The sequence below is a fragment of the Vigna unguiculata genome, chromosome 3, assembly GCF_037176805.1.
Source record: "Vigna unguiculata cultivar grain cowpea cultivar isolate G323 ecotype 2 chromosome 3, ASM3717680v1, whole genome shotgun sequence".
NCBI classification, from domain to species: Eukaryota; Viridiplantae; Streptophyta; class Magnoliopsida; order Fabales; family Fabaceae; genus Vigna; species Vigna unguiculata.
The window spans coordinates 5,899,385-5,917,555 of NC_140794.1; the positions used below are offsets into that span (position 1 = coordinate 5,899,385).

Sequence of the window (18,171 nt, forward strand, 5' to 3'; positions counted from 1 at the left end):
TTACATGAAGAATTAGTAAAAAGTGACCTAGGGCTAATCCATGATCATGGGCCAAATTGACGGTTCTAGATGAAAGCATTACGTGATTACGTTATGGACAAACAAAGTAAAGGACCCTTTTCAGAGATTGCAACAAACCTTGAACTGGAACACACGACCATGCCTACGAAACATATTTGATTCTTTCGATGTGGGGACCGCCCAAGATTCCTCTCCAATTCACCAGCACGTATTCTCCATCCCAGGAACTGATATTTTGCAATTAAAAAAAGTCACTAATAATTAATATTTCACACTTTTTTTAAAAATTTAATATAATCTTAATCTTTAAATTTATACAAAAATTAAAATTTATTTGTTTTAATTTTGTGTCTTAAATTTAAAAAAAATATACATAATTATTTTAATCTGATTTTTATGAATTTAACTGACATTTAAACTCTTTAGTATGCTTGGGTATAACTAACACATAAAGAAAAAAAGTTGACGGTTAAAGTTAATATTCATTTAACTTTTAAATTTAAAAATCGAAATATATAAAATTTGAGAATAAATTTTAATTTTTCATCCAAATTTAAGACTAAATACCGTTTTGTTAAGTTTCACTTGTTTCAGAAGTGCACATGCATCTTTCACCTTTCTCTTAGTTGAATTGGCTCACAATCTAACGTGCCAGCCTAACTCGTGACTCGCATCAATCCAAAAGAAGCAACAACAAAATAACTCTATAAAATAGTGAAGCCTTATAGTTTGAGTTTGAGTTTGAGTTTATCCAAAGATATCGCAATCATGACGGCGATGCAGAGGTCACTCAAGACAACCATTGCAGTCGCCAGCCACCGCGCGTCCTTTTCTTCTCTCCAACGCTCCGCTGCTGATGCCGCCGCCGATACTCTCGTTACGCCGCCGCAGCACCTCCCGCCTTTCGATCACAAACCTGCTCCCTACAACGGTCCCTCCGCCGATGAAGTTTTCGCAAAGCGCAAAAAGTTCCTCGGTCCTTCCCTGTTCCACTATTATCAGAAACCCGTGAGTCTCCCAAATTGACACAGACAACCTTAGCATCCTCGAAACCACTTCTTTTTCTGTTTTTTTTTTCTTTTTTTGCATGACGTGGATTTCTGATATCTGTTGAAGTCGATTCGTTTCTCGACATGCAAGAATTTTAAGGTTTGCGTAACGTCTTCTCAGATTTGTTTTTCTCATAAGCGCATTGAAAAACGCGCTTCAGTTTTCTAAAACCTTTCGAAGAAAACAGAAGAAGAGCATATCTCTCTTGGGTTTTAATGTTCCGATCTCAAGTCGAGGCTTAGGGCCTCACAATGTAGTGTACTAGAAGAAGAACATTTCTGAAAGCTTTATAGATTTTGGGTGAGAAATTGATTGCTTGCTTGGTAGCGTGAAATTGTTCTGGAAATCAAATTTTTAAAATATAGAATGTGAGAAGAGAATGAAACAGATCCTTGTGGTCTCTTTTTCATTGGTTATTTTATTTGTATTTTAAGGATTTCTTATCGTAACTGATGTGTGAATCAAAATTTGAATGTTTGTATAGCTGAATATCGTGGAGGGGAAGATGCAATATCTTTATGATGACAGTGGGAGGCGTTATCTTGATGCTTTTGCGGGCATAGTTACTGTTTCTTGCGGACATTGCCACCCTGAAATATTGAATGCCATTACGGAGCAGAGTAAACTTCTGCAACATGCAACAACCATATATCTAAACCATACAATTGGTGATTTTGCTGAGGCTTTGGCATCAAAAATGCCTGGAAACCTTAAGGTCTTCTTGTTCTTGGAATCTTTGACCTTGTCATTGTATTATGCCTCCCCTTCTTGAAATGCCTGATATCAATGATTTAGCATTACCATGCCTCCAAATCAGTGACATTTTTTCCATGTCACCATTAATATCTGTTTTATTTCTTGTCAGTTATTAACTTTTTTAGTGAATGAGAAGAAATGAAAAATTTAGGTTTTTAATGTGCTAAATTTCTTTCTGTGAGGATACTAATTGTTGACATTCAAAAACGTGATTTTCAATTGCAGGTTGTTTATTTTGTAAATTCTGGTTCAGAAGCAAATGAACTAGCAATGATGATGGCCCGTTTATATACCGGTAGTCTTAGTATGATTTCTCTGAGAAATGCTTATCATGGGGGGAGCTCTGGTACACTTGGTGCGACTGCTCTAAACACGTGGAAATATCCAATTCCAGAGGTTTGTCTGTATGTTTTGATCACAACTTTTCAATTGACCATAGTTTATACGCTGCAATTTTGAATTTCAATCAGAAACATTGATTGTGCAGTCTTATGTAATCCGCTACCTTTTTCTTTCTGAATAAGTTGGTGTTAGAAGCTGTTGTAAAATCATGAATGTGTTATTTATCTGTTTAAATCTGGTGCAGTGTAGCTATTCTTAACAATGATTTAAACCTTTTAGGGTCATGTTCATCACGTTATGAATCCAGATCCATATCGTGGAGTTTTTGGTGCGGATGCTTCTAGTTATGCAAAGGATGTCCAAGACCATATTGACTATGGAACTTCAGGAAAAGTTGCTGGATTTATAGCTGAAACAATTCAGGTATGTAGAACATAAGTCATGTTTAAGTTTTTTTGTTAAAAGCTGTGTTAAAAAAAAAAAACACCCAATTGACTTTTCTTTTTGTTTTGTTTACCTTCTGTTCATGGCTTATTCTAGGGAGTTGGAGGAACAGTTGAACTGGCACCAGGGTATTTGAAACTTGTTTATGATATTGTACATAAGGCTGGTGGTGTCTGCATTGCTGATGAAGTTCAAACTGGTTTTGGCCGAACCGGAAGCCATTATTGGGGATTTGAGACACAGGGTGTCATTCCTGATATAGTTACCATGGCAAAGGTCTTTCTTTATTTTCAGTATAAGATGTTTTGTTATTGTGATGTTTCCATAAGTATACACTTTTTCTGTCATATTTCGTTGTAGATTTTATTTGTTCTAACTTTTATTCGTCTGCATTATATTCTGTCATATTTGTATCAGGGTATTGGCAATGGTCTGCCATTAGGAGCTGTGGTCACAACTCCAGAAATAGCTAGTGTGATGGCACAGAAGATTCAATTTAATACGTTTGGTGGGAACCCTGTTTGTTCTGCTGGTGGACTTGCCGTGCTTAGGGTTCTTGATAAGGAGAAGCGTCAAGCTCATTCTGCTGAAGTTGGCTCTCACTTGCTTCAGCGTTTGAGAGAACTTCAGCAAAGACATGAAAGTATGTGGTCTTGAATTTAACAATGCTCCAAGAAGTTGGGGTCTAATTGATTCTCTTATCACTTTTTCATCATTTTAAAATATGTTTTCTAAAGCAATTCCTCACCACAACAATGTTTCTGCTTTTTTGGTTGATCATTCTCATTATCATATTACATATATAACGTTTCAGTCATCGGAAACGTGAGGGGAAGAGGCTTAATGGTGGGAATAGAGATGGTTACTGACCGTAAAGACAAGACACCTGCAAAGGCTGAAACTGCTGTTGTGTTTGAGAAACTTCGAGGTTAGACAAAAACAATTTTATGAATCTGAAGCTTTGTTTTTCAAAATATTTCCCAATCAGTGTAATAATGATTCATTTGCTTGTTTTGTACCCCTTGAAGAGCTTGGTGTTCTAGTGGGGAAAGGAGGAATCCATGGAAACGTTTTCCGGATCAAGCCACCGATGTGTTTCACCAAAGATGATGCAGGTATAATATACATGCAGATTCCATGTATTATTTTCTGAAGCTTCTCTACCACTGTCATTTCAATGAGTGCTGTTCTTGTGTGCAGATTTTCTTGTGGATGCCTTGGACTACTCTTTATCAAAGTTGTGAGGAGATGAATGAAAAATCTGGGAAAATGGAACCAAAATGTGTTTGAAGGCAACAACTTTAGTTCACAGAAATGAATCATCTTAAATAATGAATGTAGTAATGTTCTCCCACTGCGAAGTGATTCCACTCCATTTAATGAAAGAGTAGTGTTTGCATCAAAAGGTTTGCATTTGTGTTTAAATCCATATAAGACAAAATCAATATACGAGAATCTAAAATATACCAGACTTTAATGTCGACTCTGCTTACAGGGATTTAATATTTAAGAAGATGCTTATGGATAAACCTTGTTTCTTTTTTGTGTAAATGGATTTGAAAGAAAATATAATATTCTCATCCTTGCTGGAAGTAGAGATGGCACAAGAGACAATTCACTAATATGCATTTACCTAAACATATATATATATATATATATATATATATATATATATATATATATATATATATATATATATATATATATATTTTAATTTTAACTTAACTAGTGTATTTTTACTTATTAATAATAATATTAAAACTAGTAACAATAATAATACTAAAACTAATAATAATTATTATTTTTATTTTATAATAATTTTAATCATAAAGATAAAATTTTTATCTATTAAAAAATTATTTTATATTTATCGTATTCATTCAATCATTGATAAACTTTAGCTCAAATTCATATATTTTCATTCTTCCATCCCTCAAAACAATCAACCATATTTTTTCCTCTAAATGTCCTCAAATTCAAGTCATTCTCTACACATCCCAAGTTTGTGTTTTACCTATTTAATGTAAAAGAAGATGAATTTACATGTGAGTGTTGTATATGTTTCAACTGATTTAAAAGGATTTACAAAGATAAATTTGGAGAAGTGTGAGAGAGTTATCCCTCTCGAGTGAAAATATTTAATTTGAGATGATTTAGAAAGATAAATTTGGAGAAGTAGAAGAGAGTCATCCCTCTCAAAATGAAAATATTTGGGTCAAAAGTTAAATCACTATTATATAATTACTATTATCTTTATATTTATTCGATTTTTCATTTTTTTTACTATAATTGTCTTTTTTAACCTTTTTTTTATTGTGCATTCAATGTATTTTTTTATGATAAAAATAATTACAAATATGTAATAATATTTTTAAAATTATTTACGTAATTATGGGAAGAGATCTAATTTTTTTAAGCCAATTTTGTTACTGCATTATAGAAAAAAAATTAAATCTTGTTATGTCATTAAATTAAATAATCTATTATAAAAAGTTGTAGTTAATTAGATTGTAATTAATTAGGACTTTACTTTTAATTGTAGATTAATAAGTTTTATTTAGTTAAAAATTACAATTATTTTTAGATTAAATTAATTGATCTTATTTAAATTAAATTTTTTATTGCATACGAAAAATTTATATTAATTATGGAGGAATAGAATTAAACACTTTACTTAATTAAACTATCGTATCTTAACTTAAAATAAATTCATAATGTCACATATTTACTTAATTTTATTTAAACTAATCTTCAAAATTTTATTTATCTTAATTTTTAAAAATTATATTTTATTTAATATATTTTTATCAATATTAATTTTTTTTAATTTAAATAATCACTCACATTTCATAATAATATAATTTATATTATTTATAATTTAACTTATATTACTTTTATAAACAAAGATTAAATAGTAATTTTCTTTATCAAATGAAATTATTTTTTAATCTATTACATCACTTCTAAATTCTCATAAACTTTCGTTTTATTTTTCTTCAAATTTTAACATTTTTTTTTAACCTTAGACAATTTAATTTTCACTCCTCTATACTTCAACACTCTTTCAAATCAACTCCTAAAATTAAACACAAGCTACACGCTTAAAACGTTCTGGTTTTGTTTATTTTTTTTTTTGAGAATTGAATAACTATAAAATAAGAGACTTAAATTTAATACGTACGGAAATCTTTGTTCGTGAATCGATGTCCTAAGTTAAGGGTAGAGTTAGACGTTTGTTTCTTTTTTTACGATGATCGTGTTGCACGTGACCAAATATTGAATTAAAGAAAAGTTATCTTTTTTGACAATTTTTTTTGAATAAATTTAATAAAATTTTCATAAATAAAATTAAAATAGATTAATTTTTTGTTTTTTTAACTGTAATAAAATAGTACCTTCTTTATTTTAGATAAATAGTTTATAAAAATTGGAAAGAAAAAAACTTTATTAATCTATCATTTTTCCTAAATTAAATCCAAATTAGATTTGGTGAAGTATATGTTTTCAAACACATCTGTTAAAATAAAATATCAAAAGTATTAGAGAAACATAAGTATTTGGTCCTACCTTTTTTTGCAAACTTATCTTTAACTTTTATATTTTTAAATAAATGAATTCATTCTTGATTTTAATTTTCTTAATATCTAAATATTTAGTATGAGTTTTATGACTACAAAATGGATGGACATCCATTTTAGTATGAGTTTTAATGCTTCAAAGTATTAAATTTACATTATATGTGGTTTTGTTATTTTTATATTTAAATTTAACATTTAATTTCGATTTTTTAATATTATAAAATTTCAAAACTAATCATTAGTTTTTAAAGTAGAAATCAATATCAAGTTTAAAGAAGTAGAGTTTTCTGAATTTTTTAAAGATTGATAATTTATACTTTAGTTATTCATAAATTTATATTTAAAAATTAAGTTCCTAGTAAGTTTGTAGAGTTTGCCTATATTACTTAATTTATTGAGACAACCTTATTAAGTGACATGTCAGCGTCTTGTATGTTCTCTTCTTTTTTTCTAATCTCATTTTTTATTTTAATTAAAATTTCTTCCATTTTGGCCACACATAAATAGGATTAAAAATCTAATATAATAGAATTAACATTATTCCTATGAAATTGTTTTTTTTCATACAAATTAAATAATTTGTAATAAATAAATACATTGACTATTTGCTGACATAACTACTTAAAGGATAACTTATCACTTAAAAAGATATCAATAAATTATTAAAATAAAAATAAAATTTTATGAGAGGTATAAAACGAGGAAAAACTTTATTAAAGACAAAAAAATGTAAAATTTATTCATTTATTTGTCATTTAAAAGACAAATAGTTATTTACTCAATGTAAATAATGATGGAGACTAAAATAGATTTTATATATATATATATATATATATATATATATATATATATATATATATATATATATATAGAAGAATAAAATAGTTTTTTTATTCAAAATCATAAACAAAAGTAAAAAAAAATGGTTATCTCTTTAAAACATTAAGCGAATTCAATAATTCTAGTTTCGTTTTCTCTAATACTATCAAAATATTACTTTTTTAAAATGATTTTGTAGATTAAAATTCAAATAACTATCCAACATTTATAATGTGGTTAAACTAACAAAAATCCTGTTTTTTGTGAATGTATATAACCACAAAAATTGTAAGAATTTTTTCTCTCTCTTAGAGTATAGTTATAATATTAAAATATTTTTCGATTTTTTAATCTATATTTTATATTTTAATGCTTAATTATAAAATATATTTGATAAGAATTTAGAAAAAATAGTTTAAGTATTAACTTCATTAAAGTCAAAAACATTTTAGAAGTTTAAATGTAAAAGAAAGACACTTTAACAGTTTAGAGAAAGATGGGTCAAATTTTAAACTGACAATATTAATTTAAGTATTTTTCAATATTAAAATTGTCGAATTGTCTTAAGTTTCTCTCAATGAAAATTCAACTCAGATTTATTAGAATGATCTGACAATTTACGCAAAAAGTTAAATAGTTGCAAAAGAATCTTCAGAAATGATTTTTAATATTATAAGTTAAAACAAAACTTTAAAATGATATCATGACTAAATTATGATTTTATTTAGTTTGATACTAGGAGTATTGCGGTAGTTTTGTAAACTATTATCTTTTTTTCTTTTAAATCATATTTAAAGAGTACATGATAATATAAATGGGTAACGTTCATCGCTTTATATAGTTAGTATCAGAAACCTAGAACAACAGTACATAAGTACACAACAGATCATGTCCTTAATCAATTAATCAAATATTAAGATGTTTTCAAACCACACTAATCCAAACTCATGCACAAAGGCTATCGGTCGACACTGCAAATGTGTTCCACTGTTAGAAATCAAAAATTGAGTTAAAAGTTCTAATCTGAGCATAGATCAGAAAATTGAACATTATATAAGACATGTGGAATTTAATGTCAGATCTTTTATACGAAAGGAACAACTCATATCTTTGAGGTGGTCTATTTTTTCAATTTATTTTAATAAAAGATATTTTATTAGTGGTATTAGAGTCAATGATTCATGTTAGGTTTATAGAGGGGGTTTCATTGAGAGAGAACAAACACTAATAAAACCTGAGCCCAACCACATAGGCATTAACACCACTTTCAACCCAAAACCTTAAGGCGATGGGTTTATATGCCTTGATCCTTATATGGTGCTCTACTTTCTCATTTCTGATCAATGTGAGACTTAGACTCACACTTGAATTCCTAATAATTCATAAGAGTATAACATAGATGAAAAATCCTAAATGTGAAAATTGTTGTATTGAAAGTCTCATGATAGAAGTCTGAGTCAAGTGTATAAGATCATCAAGATTTATCCGGTAAACCTCTCTCGAAAGCCCGTGAGAAAGAAAAGATGATGATTTAAAGGAGTCTCAGTGGATACATACAAAAACAATTAATTTCTACATATGACAAAGATGATAAAAGGATTATGCAGATTTGAAAATATTTTGCTTTGGTATTCTATATTATACACATTTGACATAACCAAATATGATATGAAATGTGAGAAAGACGTATTTACAAGTTCTCAGTGCTGGAAAAATGTGAGCAGCCGGAGAACATGGTTTCGATAATGATATAGACACTTGATGAAGTTCATGGGTTATTGGTATTTGTTTGCTATAAGGTGATCTTGAGAACGATTTTCCCAAAGTTTGCTCAAAGCCCTTAAGCGTTGAAAATATTCTCCTAGAACAACCAGAAACTGACCAATCTCACGTATGCTAAGTATTCGATACATTTGTCGCAATGTTTCTTGTCGTAGATGATCAGCCTGTGTCACACAACTTAGGTTTAGCAGAAGATTCAACCTTTTAAACTTGCTGTTAATAAAAACTAAATATTCTTTTTCTAAATTTTTGACCTATATAATCAAAACACATGTAAGAGATGTAGCTGAATACTCATGCAACATTTTTATTACTTGGATGAATATTGTTTTATGTTAGAGTTTTTCTCTACATCCGTTAAAAGTCTCACATCGATCAGATATAAAACCAATTCACAATAAATAAAAGTAGAATACAAAATTCATCTTGTAAGTCGATTTTGTGAGAATAAATTAAGTTTAAATTTCACTTTTAACAATATCAATTGTAAAAAATATACAAAAAAGTTTCATGAACCTTTTACGTTAGGATCATAGTATTCAAAAATCTTATTCTACAAGAGATAATACCATTGTAATATTAACTTTAATAGTGGATATGGATATTTGGATTATGTTTGTGATTTACAAATATTTTCTGAAGGTTTTCATTATGTTTTTCATTTCTACCATTGTTTAATGACTATTCGGAGAAAATTTGGTAATGTAAAATCCCAATAATTAAATTAAAACTCGCATAGTTAAAGGGAATTATTAGATTGAGTAACTCCAGATAAAGGAAGTTGTTAATTACAATCGGATATATGCTCGATTACATTGATTAGTGTAATTCACGTCATAAAGAATTATATGAGATAAAATAATCATATTAAAGTTGGAATACGCATAGTCAAAATGCTTAAACATCTAAATACTACTCCATATCAATTTATAAAGGTAGAAAAGATGATAAAGATGTTTTATTAACCCTCTTTTTGTCTTGGTTTTTATTAAAATATTAGTAGTAATACATTATTTTGAGAAAATTTAGAGAATATGTTACCTATTTATTTATATTTTTAGAGTTTCCTTGATTTAATTTCTATATTTTAGGTAAAATATTTTGTAATATATATATATATATATATATATATATATATAAATATATATATTCCAAGAGTGAAAGAAAACAATAAAAGAAATTAGTAGAGAATTTATCATGATATCAAAATTAATTATTTGTTTTAATGAATGATTTAGTAGAGATCTTTCTTATATTATCGTGAAAGCAAAACCACCTTTGTTTTCGGTGACAAAAGTTTTCACGGCCTATCTATTAATATAAGAAAGATCTCGATCGAAGAATATGACAGCTACAGAGAATATCTCTTTCAACAGTTCAACTACAATACAACTACATCTAAGCCAATAATATATAGCCACAATCATAAAGTTTATAATGCCACACACTTAAGATATGGTCCCAACCATTCAGACAAATAGAAAAACACTTAGAATGCATACTCTTATTTTTTATATTAACACAAGAGGAACAAGAAAATCACACACAATAAGTTTATTAGATTTAATCTAATTTCGTTAAAAGTTGTGTGTGTGACTGATAGTGTAAATGACATTAAACATGGAAAACAATAAGCAAGATTTTTTTTTATCAAGATGGCATGCAATGAAAAGAAAAGTTACCAAATTGATGAATAGAGTGAAGCATACATTACCTGATTCACAAAGCTCACCAGAGCTTCCAATCTCTCCATTGCAGTATCCATCTGTGGAATGTGAGTTCCTTCAACCAAGTGTCCTGGCCCAACACTGTCAGCAAGCATTTGCTGAAGTTTTTCCATACCTTGTGAAAGGGCATCTTCTGCTTGTTGACATGATTTTTCTAGGCCATAGGTATCAAACCGTTGTTGCTCTGTCAAAGGTTCACTCAGAGGGATCAGAACCTGCAATTATACTAAATTTATTACATATAACAACAAGGTGGTAATAAAACTCAAAAGTTAACAGTTATGAGGAACTTCAGTAGTAACATAACAGTGTTTGTTACAAGACTGTACCTTTTACTATGTACTGCAAGCAATAAACATGTCAATAAGAAATGGCTTAGCAGATATGATATATTAAGAAATGAAAACAAGATGTCAGTGAGTATCAGATGAAATACTTTGGAATGTGAGCACAGGAACATCACCTTTAGAAGTTCAGAGGGGCGAAATCCTCCAATCCACAAGAAGAATCGTTCAGCTGTTGTCATCCACATGCCAGACATAACGTAGAAAACATCTGCTTTTGCAGCAGCAGATTTCATGGTAAAGAGTTTGGAATAGTGGTTCATTATGCTTTGTACAAGTTTCCCCAGTTGCATGTCACCTATCTCAGAACTTAAAGCAGTTCTTATTTCCAAGATATGTCTGTTTTGCTCCTCTACCCAAAGTTCATACTCCATCTTAAAAGTTGCTATTCCTGCACATTGGGTCCTTTTAGAGTGCAAAAATTGTAACACGGGAAGAAAAAACATACTAAAGGAAATCCCAGAACAAATATTGCATCAACCAAAATGAAGTTATGATTCTGAAGTTTACTAGACAATTTAAGGTTTGCAGTTACAAGATTCTGAAGATATATGTAATAAGGAATAATCATATTTAAATGAAAAATCAAGAGTTATCTAGCTAGCAGCTTAATAGCTACAAACCTGAATTTACAGAGCCAGCAAAACCCAAATTATTAGAACCCAATCCGTCACCAATATACAATCCCTGCAGGTATGTTGCCTCAAGAAATTCACAAGAGAAGAGAAAAAAAAAAAAAAAAAACAGATATTGAACTATATAAAGTGATCCATGAGTAAACACCTGTCGTTTAGCATGATCTACCTCTTCCTCTAACTGCATCAGCTTCAAACGACATGATTCCAACTGTTGCACGTACGCCTGTGAAAAAACATCAGAAATCACATGACATTAGCATATGTAAACACTTGTTCCATGCTTAGAATATCTTTCAATGCATAAACCTTCAAACCTTTCTCCTCAAACGACTCTTTCGAGCAGCCTCTCGATTTTGAGCAAGACGTCTTTGTGTCTGCATGTTTCAACATGTTAAATTGCTTCTTTTTTCGCCATATAACATAGAAGAAGAAAAAAGTTATGAATACAAGCCAGACATTCAAAACTGTGAAGCAGAGGACCTCTTAATTTGCAGTGCTTATGCAGTTTCCTTAGAGTCCAAGGGTCTAAAATACTTTGTGATGTCACTCAATTTCTACATAAAGGTAAAGATGGAGGAAGAAGAAAAGAGTAAATGGTGTGCCTTCCCATGCTTGAATATCACCAAGATTAAGTCTATTGTTTGAAATGGCTTAAATAAACTTATCACATTACAGTAAAACACCCTATAGAATGTGGCCACCATAGTGAGAGTATATCTAAGTATGGTATTAACTACATAAACTTCCTAGTAAAAGAAACTTCTTGTGAAGCTAAGGACAGAAGTATCTGTATTCTGAGAACTTAACGGTTATATGTGTAAAAACCATTCAAAACTAGTAAAATATTTCGAAGAATAACCCCTTTATGCTGTTTTAGGAAAAAGGGTTTTACATAACATTGTTACCTTATCAATCAGTCTATTATGATCTTGGTTGTACTTCACAGATGTTCCAAATATTCCATGAGAAACCTCCTCTGACTAAGTATTCAACAGAAAAACAGAACTTTATTGGTAGGCAAAACAGGCATTATCATTTGCAAAAGACAACGTGTAAATTTGGTAAACTTACTTGCGCCTGAACTTGATTATCAAACTTTATGTCCAGCTCTTCAATTATGGAGGTGGATGCAGTTAAAGTATTAGCATTACTTTTGAAATTTTCTTCCCACATGCTAATTTGGTGGATAGGATCATACACTTCCATTCTTCTTGAGGAAACAAACTGTGAGGATGAAGCATCCATGCTCTGTGGACTAATCGATGCAGCAATTCAATGCATATGCATATATAGAGGCTGCGGTTAAGAATTAATGAAACGATTCAAAATTCAGTCAATCATAAAACGCATAAAGGAAGCACATTTCACTTAGATTTTAATAATAAAATAATCAGAAAGCAAAAGGAATACAAATAAGAATTGGAATGGAAGATATTTGAAGACTGACACGAGTGCAACATAAGAGAATAGTTTTAAGATGCAGAAATGTGCCTCTGTTACCATGTTATACTACAAGAAGGAATACAACAAAAGAAACCTTATTGTGGCACTGTTTCATACACTTGTTAATCATATTGCATGCACCATTAACAAGTGACGTTGATCATAAGAAATCGTACCAGGGAAAAGCAGAAAAGGTCAATTTGATTAGTAAGACCAGAAGAATAAAGAAATCTCCAAGCGTCCATTGTGATGTGACCAATCTGGAAGTGGATTGAATGAAAGTAGATGGGAACATTTTAAGAAATACTGATTAAACAACAAAATCCCCACTGAATATGTCATAAATTTGGACGATTGTGTTTGGTAAGAGATGAAGAAGAGGAAAAGTTTGTGACACCAAATAGTTTGTTTGAGTTGAATACAGTCTAGAATGTATATAGCGTGGCTCAAAACCCATTGGGAAAAGAAGAATCATAAACGTAGAAATTATCAGAGTATTTTAAGATTGTGTTTGAACCATGGAACCAAACATGGTATTAATTTTCTTGCTTAGGTGACAAAAGACAGAAAGGGTAGCCAGAATGAAGCAGTGGGGTACAATTTTTTCAACTTTTTGAACAGGTGGTGAAGGACAGAGGAGACAAATTTCTTAATTTTATTGCAAACGAAGGATAAAAGTATGGTAAACAAATACAAACTTTGGGTGCGAAGAAAGTACAGATTATCACAAATACAGAAAGCAGCACCAAGTACGCATCAATTCTTTTGACTGATCCACGTTTTTAGTTTCTTAATTTCTTCGAAGATAGACAGCAAAAAAACCGCACAATAGATTCTAGGATACTTACTAGTCCTCGTCCAAAAAAGGGCAACAACCAAAATCATAAGTTTTGGGTACGTACGTGAAAGCAAAGCCAAAACCGGTATGCACACTTTTTCAAAGAGAAAAACAAAAACAAAAATGATTATAGAAGCAAGAGAGAAGAAAGAAAGTACCTGTGAAGGTGATCATAGAAAGCGCACAACACAAGCAACTACTTCAAAAAAACAAAAACATAAAAGAGCTGTCATGTATTTATGTAGTATCTGGTCCTTCCTCGTTTTCCTCAGCAGTTAAATCTCTAGATTTTAAAATTACAAGGAAAGAAAAGGAAAATTCTTTATTTTAATGAGCCAAACCTTTGAAAGCTACTTTCAGAAATACTGTGTTTGGCAGCCTTTTTTTTCTTGCTGTGTGACTCACCCCCAAAAAAACACAACCCAAGACATTATTCAATACCCTAATCTCCCATCATAAATTCATGGAATTATAATTATTAATACATGTAATGAAATAGGGGCCACTTCTTTAGATGAATAATAAAGGCCACTATTTTTTTAATTGAACTTTAGGTTATTTTAATTGGAAAAAAAATGGCATGGATGAAGACGTGGTGTGTTGAAAATGAGAGAGGGTTGTATTTTTGTGCGTGTCTGATGATGTTGTGTTGTGGTAGAGAGTGAAGGGTTTCACAGAGACACAGAGAGAGGAATACGAAAGCATGATCGTAGTAGTGATGGATAGTGGTCACATTTCCACTACCAGTAATGTGCGCACCAGGTAGATCCTGCAGATTGGTGGGGTTCTCTTGCTGACATCATTTGGGAGAACAACTTTGTGTACACAAAAAATCATCTTTGGATAAATTCCTCTCAGCATCTTCAATGGTTTACTCCTTTTATTCTTAACTTTTCTTTTTTTAGACTTTCTTCACTTACAAAAATATCAAGGGGTCTTTCCACTTTAAATATCAAATTACCTAACCAATTATGTACATTAGTACATTTTCATTTTAATCGATTAACTCTTCTTACCGATTTTACTCTTTTTTAATACAATTTATTTTATTAATTTTTCATTTATAAAAGTTATTTATCTGTAGAATATAAAAAAAAATAAAATCATTGTTTTAATCATCTTGAGTGTTACTAGGAGAAACACATGCACCTGTATGTATTTTTTATGTTTTAAGAGAAAGAGATTTAAAGTAATGAATATTAAGATAAAAACTACAAATATGATTAGGAAACAAAAAAGGAAAATAAAATAAAATCTATAATAGTTTTTCTTAAAAAAAAATAATATACCATTTACTGATAAAAATCGGTTAACATACACAAAAGTGAAAATTCTTATATAGATTCTTTTATTTGACAATTTTATCATAATATTTTTTTTAACTACTTCTATTGTTTCAATTATAATTGTTTAGCTTTTCTGGACAACGTAATTCTCTAATTTTACTTCTTAAAATGCCATAAACATACACTTTTTAACTTTGAAAACCAATCATTCAGAATTATACTCTTTTTTTAAAATTTAAATTAATGAATGCAAATACACATTGTTGGTGAGAGATGTGTACTCTTGTTTTGGTACACCCAATAAATTTTACATTACGTAGAAGTTGAAGTCAAGTCCAAATTAAATATTTTTTCATCCTTTCATCTCTGAAGCACTTTTTAATAATAGAATCGTGACAGAATTTCACATTTTAAGACGAACAATATCTCAAAAACATGATTGTTGATCTGACAAAAAATCCGACTCACTGCAAGTACACATATAAAAAAAAGGTTGACAAGTAAACATTGAAAACATATTTAACTATTTTTTATTTTATTCACATCCTTTCTCATTTTCATGCCATACCGAAAATTAATTCCATTATTCACTTACTTTTTTTACTCACAATTTGAACTATTTGAATTTCATAACATTAAGTGTTTCTTGTCAAATTAATGGTAAAACATTTTTTTTTCATTATTTGGTGATAAATATTGACCAACAATTTTAAATAATTAAGATAATATACTTCTTAAACTAAATGTAGTGTTAATATTTAATATAAATCTAACATAATTAAAGTTCTCTGCACACTACAAAATAGTTTAGGTCAACTCCTCTCCCTCTTACACGCACATTAGATTATTCTCACATTACAAATGAACAAAAAATATGGAACAATTGCACTTTCTTGAGCACCAACAACATTAATTTCTCTTTTTACATTAAAAAAAAAAAATTAGAAATGATGGATCCGACTTCGGTTTGGGTTACCAAAAATCCATCGTCCCTATTATGATTTTCTAGTGCTATCACCCACACAAAAAATCTCCCTACTTGTACTTGATTCCATGTTATATGAGCTGGTGCAAAACCTATTTTAAATTCGAGTATATTAAGAAAAATAAAGTAAAAAATATTTGATTAATTTGACTTTAAAAATAAAAAAACTAAAAAGTTTTGTTTGGGATTACATTTGCAGGAGCACAACCAAACTCATTGCGTCACGAACTGCTAAAGTCTAATTAATCGAATAAACAAGATTACACCAAAAAGGAGAAATAAAAGAATCTTGGATAAATTTGTGATATGAAATGGATTATGTGCAATAAAAAATAGTGTGAGGAGTGAGGATAAGTTTACATTATTATAGAGTAGACTATTAGGTGTTTGAATGAGTCTTACAAGTGTAAAGTAAAGCTACAATAATTGTTGGTGGTTGCATTTTCGAATGGTTGGCCAAGCTATTAGTGATTTTCCCTTTCATATTCATTTTCCTTTCTTTTATTACTATCTATTTCATAATTGTTACGTCACGCAAACACTTCCTGCCTCTTTTACCTATTCAAGTGCAATCCCAACTGGGTTGCCACTAACAATGGCTTTTGCCTCTCTCAATTATCAAATATTTTAGATTCTTTTTCCATTCTCATACATTTTTTTTTTCTCACAAACATCAAATGTCAAACATAGTGTGGGATCGTAAAGTGACTTAGTGAGTAGATGAATGGTTAGATGAAAGAAAAAAAAAAGTCGTGAATTTGATTTCTTTAATTAATAATTTAAGGTATGAGAAATTGTGAATTTATCTCTTTCAACTAAAAAATTATCAATTAACATTTATCGATGAAAAAAAATCAAACATGGCAAGAGGCACAAAATCTAATAAATAAAGTAAAATCATATTTAGATTCCCATAATTTGACTTTTATTTTGTATTTTCTGACGTGATTTAGTGTGGAACATTGATTAATATATAACTATTTTTTTCTTTAAAAGAATCGATATTCAACACTAAACAATGTCAAAACATACAAGATGAGAATCAAATTGTGAGAGTTAAAATATCATTGTCTAAGAGAACACTATTCTCCGATCCAGATATCTCTCTATTTAATCTTGATAAAAGGGAAAAAAAAATAATTTAAAAAGTTGAAATTTTATGTTACATGTTAATTTTCTTGGTTTGTTTTAAAATAAAAAATATAGAATGAATTATTATTAAAAGTGGATACTTTTAATAAGGTAAGAAATTAGTAGATAATCATTATTAACTTTTCTTTAATACAAAATTGTTAATCCTAATATAAAATGAATATAGAGGTATAGCGTGCGCGAGAGAGCTTTGCGTTTATAATGTTTTCTTCTGACGTCATTTGAACTACTATCACTAAAAAATACTGTACTCATGATCGGTGACGTCACCAATGGTTCTTTCTTTCGGGTAAAAGAATAATTTCAGTAGAATAAGTACAGTGACAATTTATTTTAATAAAATAACAAAAATATCTTAACTTGAATTTCGTTATTTTTTTTCGTCTTTGTTAACCGTACTGTTAAATGTGTACATAGAATTAATTTGTCAACACGTACATGATTACTATATAAATTTTAAATGAAATTAAGTGTTATTTAGTGGAAACTAATACACATTGAATAAATATTTATGGAAATCATTAGTGGTGACGTGAACAATTGTTTGGAAAAATTGTACTCTGAATTTCCAATTATTTGTATCAAAAGTTCACCATAAAGGTTAAAAGTTGGTAATAAAGATGGGTTATTTCTAAGGAGGTTGATGTAGTTTTTTGATTAAAAGTAATTTAAATTAAATATAAAAATGATACGTGATTTGATTTGAATATAAAACTTTTAAATTAAACTGAATCAAATTTTCTGAAAACTCTCATTTAATTCTATCTCTTATTTTATTCATACATGAGAGTTTAATGTTATATCACGATTAATAATTTTAGTGTTTATTTTGCTATTTATAAATTTGTTTTCTTTAATATTGTGTATAATATTAAACAATTTATTTATATTATTAACATTTTTTATTACTAAATGAGCTATAGTAAAATATAATTGTAGAACAAATGTATACATTGTGGCTTTAAA

At 29.4% G+C, this 18,171-nt stretch overlaps 2 protein-coding genes across 7 annotated transcripts; one reads left to right on the forward strand and one right to left on the reverse strand.

Moving 5' to 3' along the window:
- The first annotated feature begins 663 nt into the window (after positions 1 to 663).
- Positions 664 to 4,018, forward strand: AGT2 (alanine:glyoxylate aminotransferase 2). The gene is made up of 9 exons (XM_028065691.2): positions 664 to 1,029; positions 1,556 to 1,786; positions 2,053 to 2,223; positions 2,449 to 2,592; positions 2,710 to 2,889; positions 3,031 to 3,256; positions 3,428 to 3,541; positions 3,642 to 3,728; positions 3,814 to 4,018. Exons 1-9 carry the CDS (start codon positions 790 to 792, stop codon positions 3,855 to 3,857), a joined length of 1,437 nt encoding a protein of 478 aa, XP_027921492.1. The 5' UTR covers positions 664 to 789; the 3' UTR covers positions 3,858 to 4,018.
- A 4,502-nt stretch (positions 4,019 to 8,520) lies between these two features.
- On the reverse strand, positions 8,521 to 14,207 carry LOC114175262 (transcription factor TGA4-like). Of its 6 annotated transcripts, none has more exons than XM_085670514.1 (10): positions 14,124 to 14,207; positions 13,941 to 13,978; positions 12,573 to 12,797; positions 12,407 to 12,481; positions 11,816 to 11,875; positions 11,647 to 11,724; positions 11,487 to 11,550; positions 10,983 to 11,254; positions 10,507 to 10,734; positions 8,521 to 8,956 (listed from the first exon to the last, which is right to left on the reverse strand). In XM_085670514.1, the coding sequence occupies exons 3-10, from the start codon at positions 12,744 to 12,746 to the stop codon at positions 8,786 to 8,788; spliced, it is 1,122 nt and encodes a 373-aa protein (XP_085526640.1). In that variant the 5' UTR covers positions 12,747 to 12,797; positions 13,941 to 13,978; positions 14,124 to 14,207; the 3' UTR covers positions 8,521 to 8,785. The 6 variants fall into 6 exon arrangements, with proteins under 6 accessions (XP_085526640.1, XP_085526641.1, XP_027915843.1 ...); XM_085670515.1 differs by having other exon boundaries at positions 13,941 to 13,981; positions 14,124 to 14,138; XM_028060042.2 differs by lacking the exon at positions 14,124 to 14,207 and having other exon boundaries at positions 13,941 to 14,104.
- Positions 14,208 to 18,171: the final 3,964 nt, after the last annotated feature.

What these genes read in the sequence shown, in the direction of transcription:
- AGT2 (XM_028065691.2), top strand. Translation starts at nt 790, where the DNA reads ATGACGGCGATGCAGAGGTCACTCAAGACAACCATTGCAGTCGCCAGC. An exon ending in GGAAATATCCAATTCCAGAG is followed by an intron (nt 2,224 to 2,448) that starts GTTTGTCTGTAT and finishes TAAACCTTTTAG; the next exon opens with GGTCATGTTCATCACGTTAT. An exon ending in ACTTCAGCAAAGACATGAAA is followed by an intron (nt 3,257 to 3,427) that starts GTATGTGGTCTT and finishes ATAACGTTTCAG; the next exon opens with TCATCGGAAACGTGAGGGGA.
- LOC114175262 (XM_085670514.1), bottom strand. Translation starts at nt 12,746, where the DNA reads ATGGATGCTTCATCCTCACAGTTTGTTTCCTCAAGAAGAATGGAAGTG. An exon ending in ATAATAGACTGATTGATAAG is followed by an intron (nt 11,876 to 12,406) that starts GTAACAATGTTA and finishes TGAAACATGCAG; the next exon opens with ACACAAAGACGTCTTGCTCA. An exon ending in TGGTGAGCTTTGTGAATCAG is followed by an intron (nt 8,957 to 10,506) that starts GTAATGTATGCT and finishes TGTGTGACACAG; the next exon opens with GCTGATCATCTACGACAAGA.